Source organism: Sminthopsis crassicaudata, chromosome 4, assembly GCF_048593235.1.
Source record: "Sminthopsis crassicaudata isolate SCR6 chromosome 4, ASM4859323v1, whole genome shotgun sequence".
Taxonomy (NCBI): Eukaryota; Metazoa; Chordata; class Mammalia; order Dasyuromorphia; family Dasyuridae; genus Sminthopsis; species Sminthopsis crassicaudata.
Window position 1 is genome coordinate 72,442,149 of NC_133620.1, and position 26,345 is coordinate 72,468,493.

The 26,345-nt window shown below is 34.9% G+C and overlaps 1 protein-coding gene across 3 annotated transcripts in view; it reads right to left on the reverse strand.

Moving 5' to 3' along the window:
• The window catches only part of NMNAT2 (nicotinamide nucleotide adenylyltransferase 2), a 191,891-nt gene extending 165,768 nt beyond the window's left edge, over positions 1 to 26,123 (reverse strand). For all 3 annotated transcript variants that reach the window (XM_074308554.1, XM_074308553.1, XM_074308555.1), the window contains exon 1: positions 25,922 to 26,123. In XM_074308554.1, the coding sequence (XP_074164655.1) occupies positions 25,922 to 26,006 (85 nt within the window). In that variant the 5' untranslated portion in view covers positions 26,007 to 26,123. The remainder of the gene's footprint in view (positions 1 to 25,921) is intronic.
• Positions 26,124 to 26,345: the final 222 nt, after the last annotated feature.

A 26,345-nucleotide genomic window follows, 5' to 3' on the forward strand; every position in this document is an offset into this window, starting at 1 on the left:
ATGTTTTGGCATTGGACTGGGAGATCTTGGACCTAATGCTGCCTCTACCATTCACTAGCTAGTAACCATAGGCAAAATGATGTCTGTAAAATCATGATAATAACATTTGACTATTGTGCTGCTAAAGCGAGATTATGAGTTTGGGAAAATGCTTTGTGACTATAAAATGCCATGTAAATTTAAGTTTTTATTAAGAGAGGTTAATATGGCTTAATGGAAAGGCAGAGTCAGCAGAGATCTGGATTGAAATCTTCCTTCTTATATTTGTTATTTGCTTTAACTTCTCTGAACTTAATTGTCCTCATTTGTAATGTGGAGATAAAAATGCCTGTAACTCACACTGCTGTTATGAAAATCAAATGGGATAGAGTTCTTTTTTAACTTTTAAAGTGAGATATATGTGTGATGTTATACAACACATCAATTGTCCATCATTAATCCCAATTCCCTAAAAAAATAATGTTATACTAACATGTAAAGTTCTTATTTCCTTCTCTCCATCTCAGAATAGTAAGTAGAAGCTCTTCTCTGCAGATCTAGTAGGCATGCTGTCCAAGTTCCCTCAGGCTAAAGGCCCATTCTCACCCCATTCTCCCAATCTCTCTGCTTCTTGACTTCTGCTTCTTGTCTGCCTTTTCTTAGGTAAGTCCGGTACTTTATCCCCGTTGGCTCTATTTATGTTCTTTGCATTTAGGGGGAAAAAACTTTATATTTATTACTTCCTAGTGATTCTCCTCCTCCCATGCCATATACAATAGAACTTCTGTTGTAATGAAGAAGGATAGTTAAGTAAAGCAATTATTCTGCATCTAATCTATGATTTCTCAAGAAAGGTGTCTTCCATTTGCTTTGAAGAGTTAGTTCAGGCCAATTCCAAGGTCCTGAGCCAGGCTGACACTATTTCCCTCTGTATTTTACACAGCTGATATCATTCCCCTATACAATTTTCCACTCATCCTTCAAAGCCCAGCCCAAGTCATAACTTCTGTGAAGGTTTCCCCAAATTCCCAATTCACACTGAAACTTCTCATCTCCTTAATGTCTTTCGTTTTGTACTTAATCAAAGGTAATTTTGTTATGGCTTCATTCTATATATTTCATAGATTGCCAAGAAACAAAGGCTTCATCTAGTAAATGAGGAGTTTTGGATTAGATGATGTCCAAGGTCCCTTTCAGTTCTAAATTTATGATGATCTCCCATAATTTGGGAACTGATGGAGAAGCCTGATGTGTTGGAGATTTATAGGAGAAATGGACAAGAACTGCACAACATAAGATGTGGAGAGCTTGACAGCTCTCAATGGAGAGCTGGATGGAGACACCGAACTACCAAGTTTTGTTTGTCAGTCACATCTACCTGATGAGACTGTAAAGACCTTATGGACAGGCTTTTTGTCTTTTTTTGTTTTTGTTTTTGTTTTTTTCCAACAAACATATAAGGAATGTTAATGATACAATAAATATTTGTTTAGATTTTAATTAGAAATGTCCTGACAGCCTGATTGACCACCTATGGAGAAATACTTCTCTTCAATGTCAGGATATCTATTAGTATAATAATCTTATTCCTTGCCTTTTCTCCCTGATCAGAGATGTCTGTATATTTAGTTGACTTTCGGGGCCCTCAGGGCTATTCTAGTTTAATGGAAGCTTTCTAAGCGCCCTCAACACCCAATACCGAGTGCTTACTAGTTTCCGTGGTGGCTTTGTAAGGTTAAGGGGAGAAAAAAGAAATCAACAGGTGGCACAGTGGATACAACACTGGATCTGGACTTAGGAAAACCTAAATTAAATTTGACCTTAGACATTTATTAATAGTGTGACTCTGGGCAAATCACTTATAACTTCTGCCTGAAAGTTTCTTCTTCAGTAAGATAAGGATGATAAAAATGAAATAATATTTGGTAATTTGCAAACCTTAAAAGTGCTATATAAATGCTAACTATTATTATTGCAAAAAGGGTACAAATTGAAGGCAATGATATAAAGCAACCCAGAATAGCAGCTCTTTATGCTATGCCACGAGATAATTGACCAGAAAATACCACTTGGCCTTCTTTGGACAGCTCCCAGTTGTTGTTATTGTTATTGTTGTTGGTTTTTTTTTTTTTTTTCCCTAAACATCTACATATTCTGACTCTTTTTCCAAAGAGAAATTAACTAGAGCATTCTATCTCAATCATCAAGTATTGCCAAGGGGTCTAAACCCACAGAAAACTAATATTCATATCTGAGCTATTTTGGGTTTACGCCTTAGAAAGATTTGTTTTTTTCCTAAGATGGCAAGATGTGTTTGCTCTGAAATTTCTATCTAGCAATTTGATTTAGGGCTTTCTTCCTGTCCTTTGTCCAGAGGGTATAGGGAAAGATGGCTTTCTGCCAGTCATTTGTATTAACACTGGCACTTAAGTCACCTTTGACTGCAATGAGGAAAAGAGCAAATTGTTCCAGACTTGAGCCTACCTTCCAGAGACTTTCTCAGTTCATTAACAATCTCCACACGTTCACAGGAAGTCTCTAAGGCCACAAGGAAGAACCTGATAACTCTGGAGAGCATTTACCCAGATCTTTTGCCTTTCAGCCATTCTTTAAAAACAAACAAGAACAAAACTTGATGAGGGCATCCAAGGCTCTCAGCAGAGGCCAATATAGATCAGGCAGTAAGAGAATCCAGAAAAAGCACAGGGGGAAAAAAAATCTAAAAATAACTAGTCAGCCCCCTACTCAAATATATACAATGGCTCCCTATTGCCTCTAGGATAAAAATACAAAATTCTCAGCTTGGCATTTAAAAATTGTTCACAATCTTATTCTCCCTGACTTTCCGATTTTATTTCAAATTAGTCTTCTTGGTTAAACTTTGTTCTACTCAAACTAGCCAGCTAGCTATCCCCACTATAAAGGAGGGGGGATCAAGCAGTTTCTGATCAGATTAGGTACTTGTGATCAACAAGATAAGAGAGAATATGTTTCCTAAAGGATATGATAACATTATAAAGTGTTGGCCATCAGAAGAAGGCAACTACTAGGACATGGAGAACCTAGTAGACTAAGGATGTCACTCCTCCCCAACTGCTGAAACAACTGGTCTCATGTCTGGAATGAATTCCCTCCTGACTGCTATATCCTAGCTTCCTTCATAGCACAGCTGTACTATGTCTTTCCTAATTCCTTCTATTTATTAACATTCTCTCCCTTTTGAAATAACTCTACATGTATATTGTTTTTATTACTTGTAAAGAGGAATCATACAAAAACACCTATAAGCCCCTTGTGGACAGAAACTGAATTGTTTTCTATCTTTTCATCCCCAACATTCTTTAAAATGTTTAAAATTATTCTCAGGATAATATCTTGCACCTTTTTTTGCCTTCAAATCTGTGATTTTTATTCATATGGGGAATTCCTACCAAGAAAACTCTTTTTTATAAAATCAGAATTTGCAGTTTTAAAGAAGAGTCATAGAACAATAAGAAAAGTTAACTTGCCTAGAGACAAATGGCCAAATCAGTATAAGAGCCCAGATTTGAATCAAAGTCCTTAGTGGTTCACTATTCAAACAATAAATGTTTTCAGAACCAAATTGTGAACCTTAGGAAAAGTCAATAATATCTAGGATTTAAATCCAGTAGACGTTCAGGTCTAAGTTTCTGTCTTTAGATCTCTGACTTCTAATCAATTAGATTGTTCACAGGATTTAGAGTTGGGATTTTTGAGCTCATGGAGTTCATCCAATAACTTCATTTTACAGATGAGGAAATAGAAGCACCAAAAGAATAAATAATTTGCCTATATCCACATAATTAGTAAATGGCAGATCTAGAATTTCACCTTTTAAATTCTAAATCCAAAATCTTTCCACTCTTCCATTATCAAAGATCCCATTAAATTTCTTCTGTACTTTCATCCCATGTTACCCGATTTTAGGGCTCAGTAAATGTTAACTATTTGGATCATCATTGATCTTAAGATCATTTAACAGTAGTCTCTAAAATAGGAGGCTGGATCCTCTTAAAAGTCATGCATGACCTCAGTGGTATGTGATCAACAAAATCAAAAGATGATAATATAGGGCCCATCCACAGCCAATCATGGGCCTTGTAAAGCTCCAGTGAACCACACCAATCTTACATATTTCAGCCTGACATTCCCCTAGTCCACTTTCTCCCATTGTGCAAGTTCCCCAAATTCCCTTTGGATTGTTGGATCCTCAGGGCACTTATAGTTTAATCTTGACTTGGACATCACAAGTGCCATTAGAAAATTCCCTTCATTCCTTGCTATCAGTATAACTGCCTTCTCCTTCCCCTTGGAAGCAGTATTAGATTTAAAACCAAAACCAAAACCAAAAACATTGACTTAATTGGATTGCCTCATTTTATAGCCAGGTAAACGAAGATCCAGAAGACTTAGGTGATTTGTCCAGAATCAGAAAGTAAATTAGAGGCTAAAACCCAGCTCTGCAAATTCTCAAGCCTTCATTCTTTCCATTCCCAGTTGGTCTTCCCCAGAGGCTACTAAGTCACCCACTGTTCTTGCCCTAGGGGACAGTTAGAGACTGGGACCAAGGAAAGGCAGCTGAGAAAGGAACCCTTGTTTCCCTGGATAAGGAATGTAGCCCTTTTTTCCCCTTACTGAAGCTTCTGACCTAACCCCAAATCCCAGCCTCACAATAGAATGATTATTTAAAGACAAAGTCATCCTTTATCCCCTCAGCCACTTTACCCTCCCCACTCAATCCCCAGCCTTTTTATGGCTGCAGAAACATATTGTTTCTGCATTCTTTAAAGAGAACTTTTTTTTTTTTTTTTAATCACAGCAGACTGAAATAACAAACCAATTTGCAAGTAAAAGAAGGTGATGTTGGGGGGAAAGAGAATAGAAAGTGCCTCATTGGAAAGAGGAAGGAGTTGCATTCAACCTAAAGCGATTAAATCCGGAAATGGAAATTTATGTCTTTAGGGCCAAGGCTATAGAACTGAATTGCACACAGAAAGGCATTATCTAATCCATTTCCCCTTCTTCCCATCCCCCATTTCCAATCTGAATTGATCTGAATAGATAAAGAACCAGGCTTAAGTTTACTCAGCGAGGACCGTCACCCAGGCCTGATCTTCCTTAAGGATTTCTACTTTATTTATTTATTTTTTTAATGTCCCATTAGGTAAACCAACTAATCAACATCAAACGCCATAAGATTCATTCTGGCACTATCAGCTGAATCTAACATTCACTGCTTTGAAATGCATTAAGAGGAAGTGGGGAAAGAAAGGGGTCAGGTCCATGGTGGGGTGAGAGGGAGTTTGGAAGAAAAACACATTGCATCAAATGAGAGAGCCCCATAGGGACAGAGACTCATGGGCCCAGCACTACATAGGGAGAGCAGCCTGAGAAACTGAATCAGGAATATGTAAATCACATAATGTTCAAAGCAAGGCAAATGAGAAGATGATTTAAAAAAAAAAAAAAAAAACCAACTCTAACTGGCTGTTTACAAAGATAAGGTCAAGTTGAAAAATAGCAAAAAAGACTTGTGTCTATTCAAAAGACCCAGACATTAGAATGGCCACACTATTGGTTCCGTATGCGATTGTTCCAAGAAAAAAGTGTCATAACTTATTCATTCAGTAAATTGTTAGCACTACTGTCTATCTACCCAGGTTACTTATACCTTCGGAATCTAATACTTAATGTGCAACAAGAAAATTGGATTTACACACATATATTGTATCTAGGTTATATTGTAACACATGTAAAATGTATGGGATTACCTGCCATCATCGGGGGGAGGGAGTAGAGGGAGGGGGGGATAATTTGGAAAAATGAATAAAAAATAAATAAATAAAAACCATGTGGCTCAAAAAAAAATAAAAATAAAAAATAATTTATTCATTCATTCCTTTATTCAGTTCATAGGAAAGGGAGACATCTCACCACAGCTTAGTGGCCAGAGGTTGTTGGTCTTAAGGTCAGCAGGACTTCCCAAGTAATTAGATGTGGATGGGGAAGAAAGACTCGGAGAAAAAAAAGCAAGCAACTATTAAGTGCTTACTATTTATTTTACAAATATTATTTGATCCTCACAACTCAGGGACATAGGTGCTATTAAACCCATTTTTCAGCTGGGGAAATAGACTGGATTTGAACTCATCTTCCTGATTCCAAGCCCAGGGTTTTATTCACTTTGCCACCTAGCTACCTCTGAATTAAAGAATATTCTAAAGTCATAGGTGACGTTTTATAGGGCTTTCCTGTTCATGATTTATCTCAATTTTAGCATAGGAGGCAGACATTAGAGGGGTTGATTTCCCCATTGTACAAATGAAGAAATGGGAATCTTGGGGAGATTCAATGATTTAATAAAGACCCCAATGACTAAGTAGCTGAAGCTACTTCTCAAAACCTGGTTTCTCTGACTCTAAGTAAGATATTCTTTTCATTATATCACAGTCCCACAGAGGAACAGCAAGAAGAAATGTTTACTAGTTTACAGACCAGTCTTCTGTTCTTAATGGCAGGGGGATATAAAGTAAATTCATTCTCACTACAGTGAACTCTATGGCTATGTTGAAGTTGTAGCCATAGAGGCAAAAAATATAAGTTAAAGAGGGTGGGGTAGAGGGAAAATTTGGGAGTGGAACACGTGGCAATTAGAATGTGGGCAAGAGTTGCTTTTGGAGCCCTTAAATTAAAACTAAAAGAATGTCTGTCCTAGTGAGAAATGGATTTATCTGGTTTCCACATTATAAAAATTAAATTGGAGATTGAAACCCACAGAGTGGTCAGGGTTGGAGGCTATCTGGCCCAAAAGAATTTAAGAAGGTAAGCTCCTTAAGGGGCAGGGATTGGATTGAGCCAGGAAACACTATTCTCAGTTTAGGATTTGATAGCTTCAGGCTTTCTTATCTCATTTTTAGAAATTGTTTAGAAATCCCTGCAAATGGGGCAAGGAGCCTGAGGGTTGGGGGAGGGGAGCTAACATTGGGGAATAAAAAAGGGGATATCCTGTGCCTTGGTATACACACACACACACACACACACACACACACAATATACACATACTTGAGTTTGACCAGTTATTTTCATGATCTCTGAAACTGAGTTCAGGATAGCTTTCTTAGTCTCCTAGATCTAGAATAGCAGGTTTTAAATTTTTGTTGTCTCAGAAATCTTTTACACTCTTAAAAATTGCTGAAGATTCCCCCAAAGAGCTTCTTTATATGTGAGTTATGTTTATCAATGTTTACTGTATTAAGAAATAAAAGTATTTTAGTATCACTATGAAAATTTTTAACCTCCAAGATCCCCCAGAGGCTTTCAAGTTCCTCTGGACATACACTTTGAGAAGTATTATCCTAGAATAACCCAATTTAAGACAGGACAACTACCTTGTATTATAATTGTTTATGTATTATTTTATCTCTCCAACTACAGCATAAAGTCCATGGCATCAGGATTACATCTTGCTAATCTTTATATTCCTTGCACATAGTAGGAACTCAGTATTTCTTGAGCTAATGAAGAAATATTATAGCCCCTTATTATTTAGCCTCTCTTGGTCTCAATTGGCTTATTTGTAAAGTGGAATGAGGGTTGGGGTTAGAATAGACAACCTCCTTAAGCCCCTTCTATTTTTAAATTTATAGAATATAATTATATGGAATACAATTAGAATATAAATTTCTTTCAATAAAGTTCACTTAACAAACATTAAATGTTTATTCCTATAGAGTACTGTGTTAGGTACTAGTGGGATAAGAAAAGAATTAAAATATTAAGAAATGTGGCAGTTTTCATCATTCTGTCTACAGTGCTCATGGAACAGGAGTGTGCTGAGCCATCTCCAAGGGGCTAACCAGGGCAGATTGTTAAATCTTCAGTCTGAGCATTGACACCTCAGAAAACTCTAAGCCTACTATGACATTTAAAAAGTTCGAGAGACAGAATTTCTGGATAATCAATCATTGTATTAATTATGCTAGTAATATTTTTGTTTTAATTTTTTAGGTTATACATGCACATTCATTTTTAACATATTTTCATAGGAATCATGTTGGCAGAGAAAAATTAAAACAAAAGGTAAAAACCACGAGAAAAGAAAATACAAGAAAAGAGAAAGGTGAAAATAGTATACATTAATCCACATTTAGTCTCTATACTTCTCTCTCTGGATGTGGATGACATTTTCTAGCCAAAGTTTATTGGATCACCTTGGATCACTGAACTGCTGAGAAAAACCAAGTCTACCATAGTTTATCATCATGAAATCTTCTTGTTGTTGTGTATATTGTTTTCCTAGCTCTACTTGCATCACTTGGCATCAATTTATTGTAAATCTTCCCAGGCTTTTTAAAAATCATCCTGTTCATCATTTTTTATACAAAAATAACATTCCATTATTTTCATATACCTTAATTCATTCAGCCATTCTCCACCTGATGGGCATCCACTCATTTTCCAATTCTTTGCCACCACAAAAAGGGCTGCAACAAACATTTTTGCACATGTAGGTTCTTTTCCCTCTTTTATGATTTCTTTGGGATACAGACCCAGTAATGGCACTGCTGGATCAAATGATATACACAGTTTTATAGACCTTTGGGCATAGTCCCAAATTGCTCTCCAGAATGGTTGGATCAGGTTACAACTCCACCAATAAATGCATTAGTGTCCCTGTTGTCCTTCATCCCCGCCATCCTTTATCATTATTTTTTCCTGTTATTTTAGTGAATGTGATAGGTGTGAGGTGATACCTCAGAGCTGTATTAATTTGCATTACTTTAATCAATAGTGATTTAGCATGCTAGCAATAACTAATAAAAAGATGGGCATTTGGCTGTCTCTCAGACCAAAAACTAATCATGGAAATCTATTCAATGCTTATATACCCTTGGAAGAGGAGGTCTTCTCAAGTATGGAAATCAACTCTGGCTAAAGATTAATGAAATAATGAATATTATAATGAGAAGTGGACCTATTCTAATGAGGGTCTTGGAGTATATAACAATGACCACCCAGTCTTGTTCAGAGACTTACCAATATCCACATCAAAAAAAAAATCCATTTCTACCCCAGATTTGTCTGACTAAACACAAAGAGCAGATTTAGAATTTCTTTGCTGTCTTTGATGGTTGGGAAAGTCTTGCCCAAGATTTCCCACAGTGGTTGATTTCTGGATGGGGAAATGGAAACTTTTTAGCGCTAATTCAATATAAGAAATAAATAATCATTTCCCTCATTATAAATCAGGACTAATTTATTATTTTGCTGGTTGTCTAGACTTAAGAAAATACTGAATAAAAAGCTAATAATGGTTAAATTTTAAAGGGTGTCCCTATACCATAGTTAATTGTTAAAAACTGCCAACAAAGAACCATATATGCAGAAAACACAGCAAACATTTATTAAATTGAATGAACTTGCCATTAGAAAATAGGCACCAGAGGTCAATGCCCACAATGGATCAAAAAAAGAGCATCAAAGTTCAAAGAAAGGAACTGGTCAGGAACCAAGAAATATTCAGAGATAAAAAACAAAAGAAAGGATAAGAAACTTAAATATTCAGAACGAAGAGCTTAGCAATTAGGAAACCTTGAAATTGAGAGAGTTTCTATCTCTAAGATCTTTCCTATTGGGAAAAACCAGTCCTAGGGCACATCCAGCCTAAGATCTTCAGGTGAAATCAGGTGAGTCCAATTGGTCAAATGATTTAAGTGAAACACTTAAAAAAGAAAACACTTTAAAAGGCCTGTGACCCTCCTGTAGCAAAGGTGATAAAAGGGTAGACAATAATGTTACAACTCCATTAAGCAGACATGGAGAAGAAGGAGCAGTTAAGTTTTGGAATTTTTCTTTTTGTTTTATATATATGTGTGTGTATATATATATATATATATATATATATATATATATATATATATGTAGATATAGATATAGATATAGATATAGATATAGATATAGATATAGATATAGATAGATATATATATATATACACACACACACACGTTTTACATTTTGAAAGAGCTGCAACTACATGCCCCAAGTGAAAAGAAGCCTTTTCAATGATCCAATTTATTTTGGACAAACACGATAATTCAGGTCCCCAAATAGCCTGAGGAATCCATTCTGTATTCTTGAAAGAATCGTAAATATTCATCTTCATTTGGGGGCAACTTTTCTTGCATCTAAGCAACCAAATGAAAAATACTGCTCCGCTTACCCATGAGAACCAATTGGGCTATTTGGATACATTAGAATGTTTGCTCTAGATGAAGAAAATGAGACTCAGACAGGAAATATAATTTGTGTTGGGTTATTGGTAAAGCCATAACTATACCATGCTGCCTAACTGAGCAAGAAACCCAAGTTACCTGATAATATTGGACATTCAATTGGTCAAGATGGCACAGGTAGTGTATATAGCTATTGAATCTAACTAGATAAAACATATACAATTATCCCATCCACATTGTGACTTTCTCCCTCAAAGTTTCAATACCTCAGGGACTGGCATAAGAAATTAAATAGGAATTTGGGGGGAGTTTTGCAGAAAACACAGAGCAACATGCAAAAACCAGCAGGTGACACAGAAAAAGTTTAGAAACTCCAAAATGCATAAAATATATGAGTGGTATTGTATATCAGCCTACTTATCTTTTAATACCATGATAATTCAGATTTCTCTGCTACAAAGAGAAGACCAAAAAATCTTATGCAGATTTTCCAGATCATGGAAACACTGTGCCCCAAACCCTAAAAAATGACTATATATGGGATAGTTAGAAACATGAACAGAGGTTATAACTGATAGTAAAAAGTTAATGTTTAGTATTAACCTGATAAATTAAAGCACTCAGAAATGTCTGAGTAAAGAGAGAATGTACTTTCAGCTTCTCATTATGATTTTTATCATGCATGTTCCAATTCCAGCAACATTGAAGTATCTACTCTATATACTGTTCACTAGAAAACATATTTAAAAAGAGTATGACAGTCCCTTACCATCAGGAGTTTTCAATCTGGTACAGGAGATGAGATATATAATAACTATAATTCAGAATAGACCATCATAAATGTTTACAGAGGCTTTCTGAATCTTCATTAACTTGGTGACTACACAATTCAAAATGCTGGACCTTAGTCTATTGTCAAAAATTAGCATATATACATATATATATATATATATATATATATATATATATATATATATATATATATATATATATATATATATATATATATATATATATATATATATATAATATTTGATGGATAGACATAAGGGAAAGAGATCTTTTTTGGAACTAAAGGACCTAGATTTCAACCTTATTATAATCACTATTTGTGATCCTGGACAAGTTACCTATTTCCTCATTTGGAAAATAAAGGAATTAGATTAGATAAGCCCTGAAATCCTTTCTAGCTATAAATCAAGGTGAGTAAATTAACAGAATTTATAGCTCTTTTTCTACTGCACAGGTTAGATCTTCATATTTAAACCTTATATTTACTTTCTAGAGAGAAAATCATGCAGATCACTTTAGGATTTTTTAATATTCATTTTGAAAGTAACATTCCATTTTTCTAATGTATTTCCAGCATATTGGGAAAGTACTTCAGAAGCATCCCTTGAAAGAAATTTTGTTCTTGTTTCATTGTTGTTTCCAGTTTGTCCAATTCTATGTGACCCCCATCTGGAGTTTTCTTGCAAAGATTTTGGAGTAGTTTGCTATTTCCTTCTCTCTTTTATTTTACAGATGAGGAAACTGAGGCAAACTGAGCTAAGTGACTTGCTTAGTGTCTGAGGCCCTTCACTCTATCCATTGCTCACCCAATCTAGCTGATCTAAGTTAGTGTCAATAATCCCAATATTGAGATGAAGAAACAGACCAGAGACACCCAATGCACCCAATGCACAGAGACATCTTATGCATTAACAATTCAGTTCCTAAATTCTGAGATGTATTATTAACATGTCAGTGAACTAGAGAAGTAGTTGAAAAAATTGCTCATTGCTTTTCATCAATATTCTTTGTGGCATGTGAAAAATCATATGTTATCTACAAGCATGGATTCACTGGGGGGAGAACAAGTAAATAATATTAAAATGGTAGCAAACAAGAAGGTTCATTCTAAATGGTATAATCAGAGCTGTGATTTATATGCACAATATTTTTTTGTCTTTTTTCTTAATTTAAATTTAAAATGGATGCAGTTTTTTGAATAAAAAAAAAGATCCAACTTGTGAATTATTTTAAAGATTCAGTATTTCATGTGCTGTACCAAATGCTGCTAAATATTTAACAACACATAAATATTTTAAGAGAAACATGAATAGTTAGTGATGGAGTTTAATCTCAGTGATTATGGGAATAAGCACTCCACCTCTCTGTGGGTGAGGAGATAAAGGTTGGGAAGAGTGTAGGAGAGTACCACAGTGGAGAAACCCAATTCCCCAACCTAAGAGAGATAAGACTTGGGTGGGGGAGAAAGGTTTAGGAGTACTAATGATTTAAAAGACACTGAGCACCACAGTTTTATTTCTAGAATGAAAATATACTCTATGTTAACATCTAGCTCTCTAGATGCTCCCAGATAATATTGGCGCAAAAATTGGCCAGCAAAGGGAAATTCCTACCAGGGTCCTGACTTCTTGGGAAATATGACATGAAGAAATGGAAGGGACACTAATTCATAGAATGATAGATGTAGAGGTGGGAGGGCTCTGGAAGTTAGCTATTTAATTTACCTCCTTAACTATACAAATAAAGAAACAGGTTCAAAAAGTTGTGACTTATTTAAGTTTTTCATGGAAAATAAGTGTCAGGACTTAAAATTAGAATCCAGGTTCCCAGTCATCAAATCTTGTGCTCTTTCCATTAGTCTATAAAATATAGTCTATAAAATCAGTGAAGGATGAAGAAGATGAACACGGATTTGCTCACCAAATTCAAGACAAGTCAGACAAAGGGGTGGCCTTCAAAACTTGAAAGAGCTAAAAAAGGGACTAATATGCTATCAATGGATAAGTTTAAGGAACTTGTTAATCCCAGTCTGTAATATAGTATTGTAAATAAAAATAACTGCTAAAACATTATTAATATGTTGAAGCAAGCTCTCTAATTGAATGTTTTTGAAAATTAATTTTATTTTTATTACCTATTTCTACTATTACTAAAATGATATTATTACATTACCTCAATTTCCTTTTATAACAAAGAATTTTTTTAAAAGAGCAAGAAGACAAAAAAAGGATGAAAAAGAAGAGAAAAATGGCAAAACTGATAGATATATTAAAAAAAATCTGAAAATATATGGAATGTTTCACACCCATGAACCTCTTATATTCATAAAAGTGTTGGGGGTATAGTTAGGAGAGAAGAGGTATTTCTCTGCTGTCTTCTTCAGAGCAAAACTTGTTCATTGCAATTTTACATTTATTTGTTGTTGATTTGTGGTTCTTGTTTCTGCCATTTACACTGTTACCACTATTTTATAGATTGTTTTCTTGGCTCTGCTTATTTCACTTATTTCACAGTTTGTGAAAGTCTTTCCATGTTTCTTTGTTAGAGTCATTATTGCTGATAGCACATTACATTCATGTACAATTGATTTAGCCATTCCTCAATCGATGAGCATCTATTTTGTTTCTAGTTCTTTGCTATCACATATACACACATGAAAAATACTACTATAAACATCTTTATGTTTATAAGATGAGAACTTTCTTCTTGTCAGTTATCTCCTTAGTGTATATACATAGCAGTGGATCTCTATTTCAAAGGATTTGAATTTTTTAGCTACTTTTTTTACATAATTCCAAATTGCTATGCAAAATGAATATACTAATTCACAGCTATATTAATAATGCATTATTTTTGCCCATTTTCTATAACCATTCCGACATTGACTAGCCTCAATTTTTGTAATTTTTGTTCCACAATTGATGTCAACTACATACTTAACTTTCCATATTACAAAGAATAACCCTGCTGCTCAAAAACCTTTTCTTAGAACTCCTGTCAAAGATAAGTTTTTGGACCAGATATAAACCTTGGGTCTAAAAATATGGTCATCTTTGCATTCATATGTTCTTCCAAACTGGAAAGTACATCCTTCCTATTGTTACCTCTCAGAATCATCTCCCAGATTCAGCTAAATGCCATGTCTTCAATGAAATCTTTTCTAATGACGTCTTGAATTATTAGCACTCTCTCCTTCCTCTTTTTCTTTATTATATTTATCTGTTCAAAATTTATCTTTTCCACCCTCCCTCCATAAAATAGGCTCCTTGAATACAGAAACTGTTAAATTTTTGTTGTTGTAAGCCCAATGTAATATAATGCTTGTTTAATAAAACTTAATTGAAATGAGGGAAGGTCAAAAAATGCTTAGGCAATATAACAGCAGAAATAAGAAGAAGTTATAAAATCTCCCATTTTATAAATATATAAATGTCTTCCCATTTAATAATTTTTAATATAAATGTCCTTCCATTTTACTATAAACTATACACTAGTCATAATTTCTCTGAGCCTCAATTTCCTAATTTGTAAAATGGAGACAATAATTTTTGTGCTGTCTACTTCAAGTTGTTAAGTGAGGATCAAATAAAATATTCAATGTTAATATGCTTTGCAAAATTTAAAAAAAAAAGTGTTACACAGATGGAAATAAGGATGACTATAGGTGAAATCTGGACTGGGCTGACCAAAAAAAAGGTCACTTTTTAAAAATTTGACACAAGCATACCCATGCATAGGCCCACACACATAATATTCATTTTAGGATATTTCCAAATGTCTAGGGACTCTAAAGAATGGCCAATCAGTTTAGCAGAAATATGAAAATAGGCTTAAATATAATAAAAATAAGTCTATTCTCATAATATTTCTTTTTGATGCTGGCTTCATAATAAATTTTTTAATTCTAGGGGAATTCGAAGTATGCTATGGGGGAAGTGTAGCTTTACTAAAGGAAGATAGTATCCCCCTCTTTGAAGGCTGGTGAAAATAGTTAGGGGCTAGAACCCTTTTTTTAATTTATCTGCTATATAGCTCAGATGAATTTAAACCTACTCATTGACAGTGACTAGAAACTCTCTAATATTGATGAACCTACTTCATCTCTTGTATTATATTTTCACATATCTGTATAAAAGTCTTATTCTTATTAGAAGAACTTGAGGGGAGAGGTCGTGTCATCCATCTTTGCATTCCTCGGTATCTACCACAACACTTTAGAGGCTACAGACTCCTAGTACATCTGTGATAAATGAATCTTAAGGGGGGAATGGAATAAGCATTTATAGAGCACCTATTGTATGCTATGTACTGCATTGTCTTTTGCAAATGTTATCTCACTTGACCCTCACAACAACCATAGGAGGTAAGTGCTATACCATGTCCATTTTACAGGTGGGAAAACTGAGGCAAACAGTTTAGGTGATTTGCTGAGGATCAGTTAGGAAATGTTTGAGTCCTGGTTCAAATTCAGGTCTTCCTGACTCTAGAACTAGCACTTTATTCATTGTATCACCAAGTTTCCATTTAATGGATATTCAAATAATAAAGTCAAATATTCTATAACAATGCATGAACATTCTATTGGCCAAGTCCAATTACAATAAAATCTATGGGATTTAGTGACTTCTTTTATTGTACTAAATACTATTTGAAATTAGTGAGTCTTTGGAAATTTGTTTTCTTCAAGAATTTTTATCACCATGATATATTTATAATAAGATTTAATCTTCTTTCTTTTTCTTTATGACGCTTATTACCAATTCATGGCAAAAATTATTTCTTTAAACCAACAACAACACTAAAAGCACTGACTGAACACAGGTATTTAACACTATTATCAAATTCTTATTGTGCACCTATCCAATGCAGGACAATGTACTAGTGGCTAACATCTGAAGGAGTTGCAGGGCAGCATTTGCTGACGCAGGTGTTGTAGAGTGGGAATGAGATAAATTGGAGGCTGAGGGAAGAGGAGAGAGGTCTGAGAAGAGCAACTGCCTCTCAGTCTCCTTGTATCATCCTCTCACAAGAGGAGATCCATTCTGGGTTGGATCTTCAGTAGCCACTGTCAGGTGGCTCCCCTGTATTTTAACAGCTCTCTTGCATTTTAACATCCATAAGCCAAATTGTTCATTTTTCCTGTTTGGTTTTATAGATTTGTGTAGAAATAGCACAAAATTAGTATACTTTAAAAATACTTTTTTATTAAGCAACAAGTCAGTGAGTTTGTAATCCTCTTGATTCTGATAGCTCCAAACAGAGGCTCAAGCATTAAGGATTTGAACAATTAAAATGAAATGTGAGAAGAGGGAAGAAAAGGGAGGAAACCTATTTAGATCTCCACACTATTGTCTTTGTTGTGATTTGTTGCTTGATTTGGAAATTATCTTAGAAAAGAAAGGATTTTGTTCTTAACAATAATCTTATAATGCTAACAACAACAACAACAACAACAACAAAAAGCTCATAAAATCAGTGGGATCAGGGAACATGAAATTGGGAGATGTTGTAAATTACTCAGAATGGTTTCTATGAACAAAACAATTGGTGTATTGATTACGTTTTTCAATTTTTATTGTAGTTATTCTGGCATCCTAAGGAGACGTGGCTTTGGGTTTGGAGCCTACCACCAATTATCATGCATCATTTGTGCTATTTCCATCAGAGGAAATCTATCACAGCCAGAGGTTTGAGAACGTAAGCTATTAAAGTTTAACGGCTGCTACCACAGTGAGGGGCAGCTACTAGAATTGCTTATGGGACTGTGTCAGCAGCATCATATTACGGAGATTCAAAATGTTCTTTGTAATCAACTTTAGGGATTCTTCTATATTTTTACTAAAAAAGATAAAACATTCCTCCTTTTTTTTAATTGCCCAATTTCCATAAAGTCAATGGATTTACACACTTTTCTTGGACATGTAGCTCAGAACAATCCAACTAGATCCTGCTGAGAGTTTAATTACAATAATTCCCTTTCAAATGTTCTAACCTTCAAGAGTCTTCTTAGTTTAGGTAAAGCATTCCTTAACATCCCTCCTTTTGTTAAAAAATAGGGAATAGAGGAGAAATATGTAAGAAGAATTGGAGAGCTGTTTAGCCATTACACATAATGATACAAATAAGGCAAAGCAAATCATATCTGGATGGGTCAAATTGCTTCTGCATTCTGTAATCCAATTAAATTGTTCTGCAGATATAATCTTAACCTTAAGTACATTTTTAAAACTAACAACAAAATGCTAATCCTCTGGCAAACATATTTTAAAAACAAGAAACTGATGGGGGAGATTACTATTCAACTCAAAGAAAATTAGAACAGAAAAAGAAGTTAGATATCAACTAATCTTTGGGTTCTTAACTTGGGAGCTTTAAAAACTTAGTTTTTAAAATATGTCTAAAATTGCATTTCAATATAATTGATTTCCTTTTTTAATCCTATGCACTTCATTTGGTGCACTTAAAAACATTATTTAGAGAAAGGTTACATAGACTTCACAAAACTGTCAAAAGGGTCCATAACACAAAAGTTTGAGAATCTCCAATCTCATCCAACAGCCTCATTTTAGAGAAGTGGAACTGAATTATGGAATATTGAAAGGATATAATCAAGGTGACAGAATGAATGATCAGGGACTAGAACCTGAACCTCAGTTCCTTCCAGGTTACTATTCTTTCAAATATATCCTTTTGTACTTTCATATTTAAAGAACATATTACATAGGCATTTTTGTCTTAAATTCTAAACCTCAAAGGAAAATTAAATTAAAAGCTCCTCTTTCTCTTTCACAAAAGTCCTACTCATCTGCCTCATCATACTATGAAAGTGATACTAAGTTTCTGTTAGTAGAACATAAATGCTCAAAAGTTCTGGTATGCTAGAAAAAAATTTTTTTTTTAATAGTTGGGCCATAGATCATGCCTGAGAACCCAATTGATCACATAAAAAAATTTCAACCAAACTAGGTTGGCCATTATGTGATAAATTTTTAGCTACAGCAACTCAAATGAAATAAAAATACAAAAAAAATAAAATATATCTCAAAAATGGATAAATGAACAAATATTGACACATATTGTCAATATAATTTACATTGTCACTATTTTCTGTAATAAATTTCCAAAATTAAGAGGGAGAAAGAGCTTAGAAATCATTTCATGTAGGAAAGTATTAAAGGAAAGGGCATTGGATTTTGAATCAGAGGATCTGAATTCAAATATTGGCATTAATGTATCAATGAGATCTTAGACAAGTCATTTAACTTTTCTTTATGTCATATCAGCTGCCCTCTTTGGATTTCACTCTATCATCATCATTCCTCTTTATGCTTCCCTTCAAGGAAAGCTCATCACCAGGAAAATAATTATCAAAGAGATTGCATTAGCTTTGTTACTTACAAGTCATAAAACCTCAATTGCTTCTGTTCCTCTGACTGGTGACCTGGAAAATGGAAGAAAAAATTTCTCCCAAAAATCATCATTTAAAGTGTTAACCCAATTAACTTTTCATTTCTATATTCCTTCATTCTGACTCCACCACCATCATGTCTAAGACCTTTCCCACCCTTTTTCAGTTTTCTTTTATTTGTTGTCTTCCTCTGTTAAATTGTAAGCTCCTTGAGAGCAGCTCAAAGAGCTCCTTTAAGTTTTAAATTCATTTTTCTTTTATCATAGTGCACTGTATTGGATCTCAGTATTCTCATCAATAAAATGGAGATAAAACTGAACATGCTTCACTTTCAATTCTAGTTCTATGATTTCATGATCTTTGATAAGTAAAGAATTATAGCAAATACTAGTTTAAAATATAAATTCATTTGTGAAATTTTATAGTGAGGAGTGATGAAAATTATGAGAAATTATTTTCTAATATAAGAGTAAAAAGCAATGGAGGAGAAAATGAGTTTGCATAAAACTCATCATGAGACTCAACTAAGTCAGTTTACCACAAGAACATTAAGGAGAATTACAAAACATAATGAAAAAGAGGTCCTGGATTCAAATCTAGACTCTGCTTCTTATCCATGCAAACTTAAGCAAGTCACTTAAATTCTATGGGTTTAATTTTCATCATCTATAAAATAAAGTAATTGAACAAGGTCTCAAACATCCCTTCCAGAGATAAAATGCATGGTCCTGCATCAACAGATGAACAGATATGTCAAAGTTTCTCTAACATTCTTTATATTTTTTCCCATCAGTAATAGTAGATATAATACATTTAGAACCGATCCTGAATATGCTAAATGTAGAGATAGCATTAAAGAAAACAGAGAAACCTTAGAACAGAGAAATACACAAATGGTCCATGTTTGAGGAGATTCTTGAGGGGACTAAGGGATTGGTCTTTGTTCTCAAGAGGAATTATACCAAGACTTTGGAAGAAATCACTGGTGATATTATAACCCCCCCAAACAAGACATCAAAAAAGCATCAATAACTAATCACAGACCTATTTTTTCATCTCTACAAAATTTTTAGAATGATCTAAAGCAATGATATCAAACTCAAGTAGAAATGGCAGCTCCAAAACCTGATATAAGGATCTCTGTAGGCCTTAAAAACCACATATTAACATTATCTATGATCTACTATATTTTTATTTATTTTCTTAAATAATTTTACCTCTGTGTTGACATCTCTGATCTACATCTCTGATCTACATACATATCAAGGACATCTTTGATGAAGAAAGGTATTAAAAGGCATCAAGCAAGCTTTTGCAAATTATATTTTTACATTATGCAAAATCAATCTATATACAGAACTAGAATAGTAAACAGAAAATACAAGATCCACTTTGCTTATTATTTTTTCACTCCAAAAAAGTATTTGAATTGATAGAATAAAATACAACCTTTCAGGTGCTTCTTGTACCTCATATAGGTATAACATACAAGATTCCCTGATAGATGTCATAGATTACTTATTAAATAAACCTCAGATTATCAATATGAAGTGAGGCATAAAACAGAAAGGCATATGCTTTCTGAAGGTGAAAAACACTGTCAAGGAAAATGTGCAACATAAAATCCAAATGGAAAAGATATTGTCTATAGAAATTCTTCCAATGTTCTTATTTGTAGATCCAACAAGAAAAACCAAGTAGTTTAAAAAATGTCTATTGCTCAGATTATGATATGAAGTAAAATAGACAGTTCACAGGGCTGATCCATTAGTACTTATATCTCAAGCAGACACTGATAATGAATAATATATTAGTCTCAAGATTGAATAAAAGGAAGAGAGCAGGATGAATAGTGCTTGGTTAATTGTTAAAGTTTTTCCCTAAAAAATCTGTGAGGTGGGTTTTTTTTAAGCAATATATTTTTTTTAATATTCTGGGACCTCAGATCTATATTGGGTATGGAAAATGTATAGGAAGACATGGACAAAAGTCACATAGGATAAAAAGGAATGAATATATTGTGACCTATATTCATGGAGAGAATACCCACATTGATGAATTCCCAGATCCTTTAATGATGTGATGCTAAACTCAAATATAAATGGATCTCTGCAGATTTCATATTTACTTAGAAAACAAAAAATTTACATTAACTATGTTGTATTGTATTTTTATTTAATAAGTTACTTTCATATTTACTTAGAAAACAAAAAATTTACATTAACTATGTTGTATTGTATTTTTATTTAATAAGTTACATATTTTCAAGAACATTTTAATCTGATTCAGGCTGTTAGTTTGAGGGACTGCCAGTTTGACATTTCTGCTTTAAAATACTGAAGAATTACTTTGTTAATTACAAAATAAACACATTCCAAGTAGAGAATCTTCCTTCCCCATATTTTTCAATATTTTGAGATACAGATGAGGTGAAAAGTTAGGCACTCTAGGTGCCTGCTTAGCACCTAGGCCTGTCTATTACTTCCATGTTTTTGAATAAATGAAATCATCTACATATCTCATCTTAAAAGATTGTTATTAGTATCAAATAAGATAACGAATGCAAAAGTTTGTTGTTAAAGCATATAAGAAGTTATTATCACTTGGGATTTCTTTTTCTCCTTAGGATCTGTTATATTGAAATAAACACATAAAACAGAAGAAGATGATATTTTCCTCCTTCTGGAATTTATATGCACACACAAGCATATAGATATAGATTAACTATTCAAGCTTCTCTAATCATAAATTTTATTACTGCACTGTGTGACTTAAGCAATCTCCCAAAATGTCTAGTTCCTTTCATTGTTTTTCATGAGAAACAGTATATATTTCTGTCTATTCAAAATAACTAATTCAACCTTTTCCCCCTCAAAATTAAAAATGTTTTGAAATTATTGGGATAGAGGAAGACAATAAATGTGCAGTTAGTAATTTGGTTATTACTAAAGCATCCAAAATGTTTCAGCCTTGACCAAATCCTCTATCTCCATCATTTACCCCACAGTCAAACCCACTTCTCTTTGTCCTCCCCAGACCTTATTCTTCCTACCCACTCCACTCCAAAAGATTCTCCTAGGCTTGCAACTTCATTCAAGATTTGGAATTGGTTGGCAGGTATAGCAGTCCAAATATAAAAAGAATGTTGGCTTATATCAATGTAGTATTTTTACTATGAAAGTTGTTCATATCGATATAATACTTTTACTAATCATTAAGTATTTCAATGTCAGAATTCATAAGTGGTGGAGTTGATTTGAGACTGAGCTAACATAGGAATGATCATGAAACTCTACATTCTCAGGGCCTGAAGATTCATTCCACAAGCTTATACCATTGTGATTGAAGTAGTCTTGGTTATTATGTATATATGTATATCAAATAATATTTGGTTTTTTTTCCTGCTTTTTGAATGAGTAGAACCATGTAGCTATAGTTCCCATGGCACTAATTCCCAACTCTGCTTCTTTGTCAAAACAAACAAAAAACCAATAACCCCCAAACAAACAGATACGAAAATACCAATATTTTTTCTTAACATTGAAGGAACAACCTATAAAGATCCTTCTAAGTCCCTTGAAAAATGTAAAGAATGATTTAAGTGCTAAACAGAAATAGAAAATGATATAAACTAATATAATCTCTACTTCTGAATGCTATTTCTTTTTTATTCCCTATTATATGACCTACAAGAAGGTAAGCTGGAAATAAAAACAAGAGCAATGCAATGATTGTAACTTTATTTTAAAAACATTAATTTATTCAATAAATATTTATTAACTTCCTACCATGTGTTAAGCACTAAATCCTTTGAATGGGGAGAGACTTTGTTTTATTTAGTTATAAGTTTCATGCAATTTTGTTGGGGGAGTATCTTATTACTCTTATTATTATTGTGGTTTTATAAAATGAAATATTAAATGAACTTTAGGTGATAAAATAGAAGACAAATAACTTCATTAAGCAAACACTAGTTTCTCTAGGAATGGGAAATTCATTTTAAATAGTCTTATTTAATTGATGTTCCTTATAATTTTATTCTGTTAAGAGTAAACCCAAATGAAGGAGAGAACAAGCAAAGTGACTGTAGAATCATGTGTTCTCAAGGTCAGTCAATAATTACACTGCCATTGGATTTAACAAAATAGAACCCTATTCTATTCTTAATTCCCAGATCCCACAAACTTCTTTATATTAATTTAAAATACATGTTATTTTCTTTGCTTATATATATTTGTCCTGCTTCTTTTGCTACATAGCACATTCTTTGATATCATTGCAGTTACTGTCTTATCTTTTTCAAGTATCAGTTTAAAGCACTTAAAAGAGGAACCTAAGTACACCAAATATTGCTAGCATCTTCCATTGGCAACCATGTCCAGGACTATTCATTCAAACTTCTCTTCACAAGTTCTTTGTAACTATACACTACAAGTCCTCTTTACTGTCCTCTCTGGAGGTGAACAGCTGTTCATTGTCCCCTATGCAAAAGTCCTTCATCTCTGCAACCTGATCCTCTGGCCAGTGTGCTGCAGCCCCATAACAGAATTCTTGGTTCTTTACCTTAGATTTGGCATATAGTCATCCAGGGAAGAAATCAGAGCAAGCTATCCAGGGTGCTCTCTGTCCCTGAAAGGAGAAACCTTTTGTCTTATAAAGGATTTCTGACACTGATAAATTTTAAAAGCCAAGAGTATAGAATGAAGTTCACTAATATAGAATGGTTGAAGGAGATGAGCAAAACTGGGGAAGAGAGATGAAGAATATACCAAGAAAAAAGTGAAAGAAGGAAAATTCACTAAAATCCACTTGTAAAACCTGATATAGCCACATTTATGAACATATGCTATAAATTCATATACATGTATGCATGTGTATAATACATATATCACTTTATATATATATACATATATATAGTTCATTGCTTCAGTAGATATGTAGTTTCATAAATGTGGATATTCTCTTCATCAGTACATCCTTTAAGTTTCATATCTATGTTCTCTCAAAGTTTGTTCTCTCTCTCTTTTTCTCTTCTCTCCCTACAAACACACATATCCCACCCCCACACACTCGCACTCGAGCGCGCGCACACACGCAGATATAATTTAAGGACTCAAAATGGTCATCTATGGTCACAGCAATTTTGTAACCTAAGTTTAGTCTCATTTTAAAGATACTGTAATTCATGATTAAAGACCACTACTGGGACATTGCCCATGACCAGATCAGCTTATAGAATTGAGGTATCTGATGCATCTCAAAGATAACCTTAGTGTGTCTTTTTTTTTTTTTTTTAAATTTTTGGTCATGGGTATCCTTATACTCCTTGATCAACTTTTGCTGGAGTAGTTTAGGATAAAGATAATAGTAAGGGTACATAGTCATTATAAAGTGTAGTGCTTGTAATATATGTTCTGAGTTTGTAGAGTAAATTCATAGAGGATTAAATAATTATTCCCTCCCTAATTACAGTTATCACAGATGTTTTGAGCCTACCTAACCCTTAAATGAGGCAAAAAAAATCACCTTCCTGCAAATATACTTTAATCCATTTGTCACATTTTCTAAACAAAAACAAACAAAAAACAACCACAAGCTTGCCAAATGTAGCTGTTGAAGAATAGCATAAATACTATCTACAATTTGAGCCTAAAGAAAGACATTTTCTCGACAGGAAGTGGCAAGACAGGAGGAAATAAGGACAGGTAGTTCTCTTGTACTTATCTCCCTTTTACCTCTCCACTTAACGCTGTTTGCTCATACATAACTCTTCATTCTTGCATCAAAGCCTGTTGCTGAGGTCTTTTGTTTCTTGGGTATTTTTACAATTGCTTTCTAATAAGGCATTTAAAATGAGAGAATCTATATTGTATAATGTACGGGGCAATGAAGGTCTTTTCCTATTCTCTGTGCTGCTGAAACTGGCTTTGCATTTTTTTTCACTGAACCTTTCCTAATCTTTCTTTCCAGCTTCTGTTTTAAATTAATACTGTTGGTCTAAACCAGCCCTTTGTTTTCCCACAAAACAGTTATTTTCATATTCCATCTTTCCTGCTGTCATATGGAGCTTTGTAAAAGATCCTTAAAGATACACACATACACACACGACCGTGTTTTCACATTAAACTGCTCCCCACCCGATCTCTGTGGTGAACACGTGTGTACGGACCCGATATTGCGTCTCTCCCAGCGTTTCAGCACCCAAGCCTCTGGATAGCGACTATTCTTCTAGCGGTCCAGGTCAATGGGCCTCAGACACAAATCTTTCACCATCGGTTCTTTTTAAACCTTCTTCCAGTCTCCGGCATTCCCCGGAGAACAGTAGTCACTTAACTACTTCTGTCCTCGACTTCTTCTCAGTGCTGGATCACTACGACAATACCTTAGGGCCTAAAACACTCTATTTCTATGGTCCGCGCAGATCCTCTAAGAGTCTAGAGAAATTTCCTGTCTACTGATAGTGAATCGAGACCTCTACCGACACTGATCTCCTTCTCACTAATACCAGACCCAAACAAACAGCCATGGACCCTTCTCTCTCTCTCTCTCTCTCTCTCTCTCTCTCTCTCTCTCTCTCTCTCTCTCTCTCTCTCTCTCTCTCTCTCTCTCTCTCTCTCTCCTTTCTCCCATCAACCTTTTAAATAAAAATAAACAACATCTTAAAAACCTCCAAACCATCCCTTAGATCCCCATTTCACTGACGCAACTATCGCCACTGATCCCATTAACACCCGCTCCTGAGGAGCTGTCCACTACCGACAATCCTACCCCTCCCATTCCAATGCAGCTGGTACCAGAATCCAACCCGGATCAGAGAAGGACTCACCATCTCTCACCTCCCACCTCCAATAATCCCCAAACATCAGCTGTTATGTAGACACCCCAGTCCTCTCTTTCCATCAGTTTGGCTCCCACTTTTTACCAACCTCTAAACCAATTGATTCAATTGATGTCCCTATCTGGATAACCTGAGCAGCTGCCGATGTGTGTGCGTGTGTGTCCATTCGTCCCTGGTGCAAATACATTATTTAACTCCACTCTCTCCGTACATCCTGAGCAAATAGCCTCCCATCCCACTGCCCCACAACCCTTTCCTTCTCCTGCTCCTAAGCCTACGCCATCTGCGTTCCCAGAACCAAGTAGTCAGACCAACTTGCCATGGATCCATTCCACCTGAATTTGCGAGTCCAGAACTAACCATCTTTTCCTCAACCTGACTTCTCCCATCCCCCGCCACCCACTCGTTTACACTGAGCTCAGACCAAGCAGATGCTGTTCCAAGCCTGTGAAAGGCGTCCTTCGTATCCATTCATGTGGCCTGCAATAAATAAATGTGGCTTTCTCGGGGGAAGCAGGCAGCCGTGGTGCCCACCCTAATGGAATACACGCCCGCAGATTCAATCACACTGGAAAACACAGGTATGGAGAGGAGAGGAAACGTTCGGGGCGGGGGTGGGGGGGTCAGGTGGGGGTGGGCAGGAAGACTCACCGAACATCTGAATGTGCCCCTTGGTGATGGGATTGAAACTACCACAAGCCAAAAGGATAACGTGGGTCTTGGTGGTTTCGGTCATGATGCTGTTGGGTCTCTCGCACTGGCTTTTGTGTCTCGGTGTGTCTGCAGAGGGAGAAAGGAAGGCGAGGCTCAGGCTGTGGATGCCGTGGACTCCAAGGAGCTGCTCCAGACGCAAACCGCGTCATCCCTCTCCTCCCCTTAACGCTTACTGCACCGGGAAGATCAGAAGTTGAACTGATACCCCTTTCCTTCCCGTCTCTCCCCTTCCAGCCCGCTTTCTCCCTCCTGTTTTTTTCTTTCATGACTCTTCTAATAGACACGAAGTAAGGCAGGAAGCCTATGAACATTAAACGTTAAGATGTGGACCTTATTTCCTGTTTGCATCTGTTTGATTTTA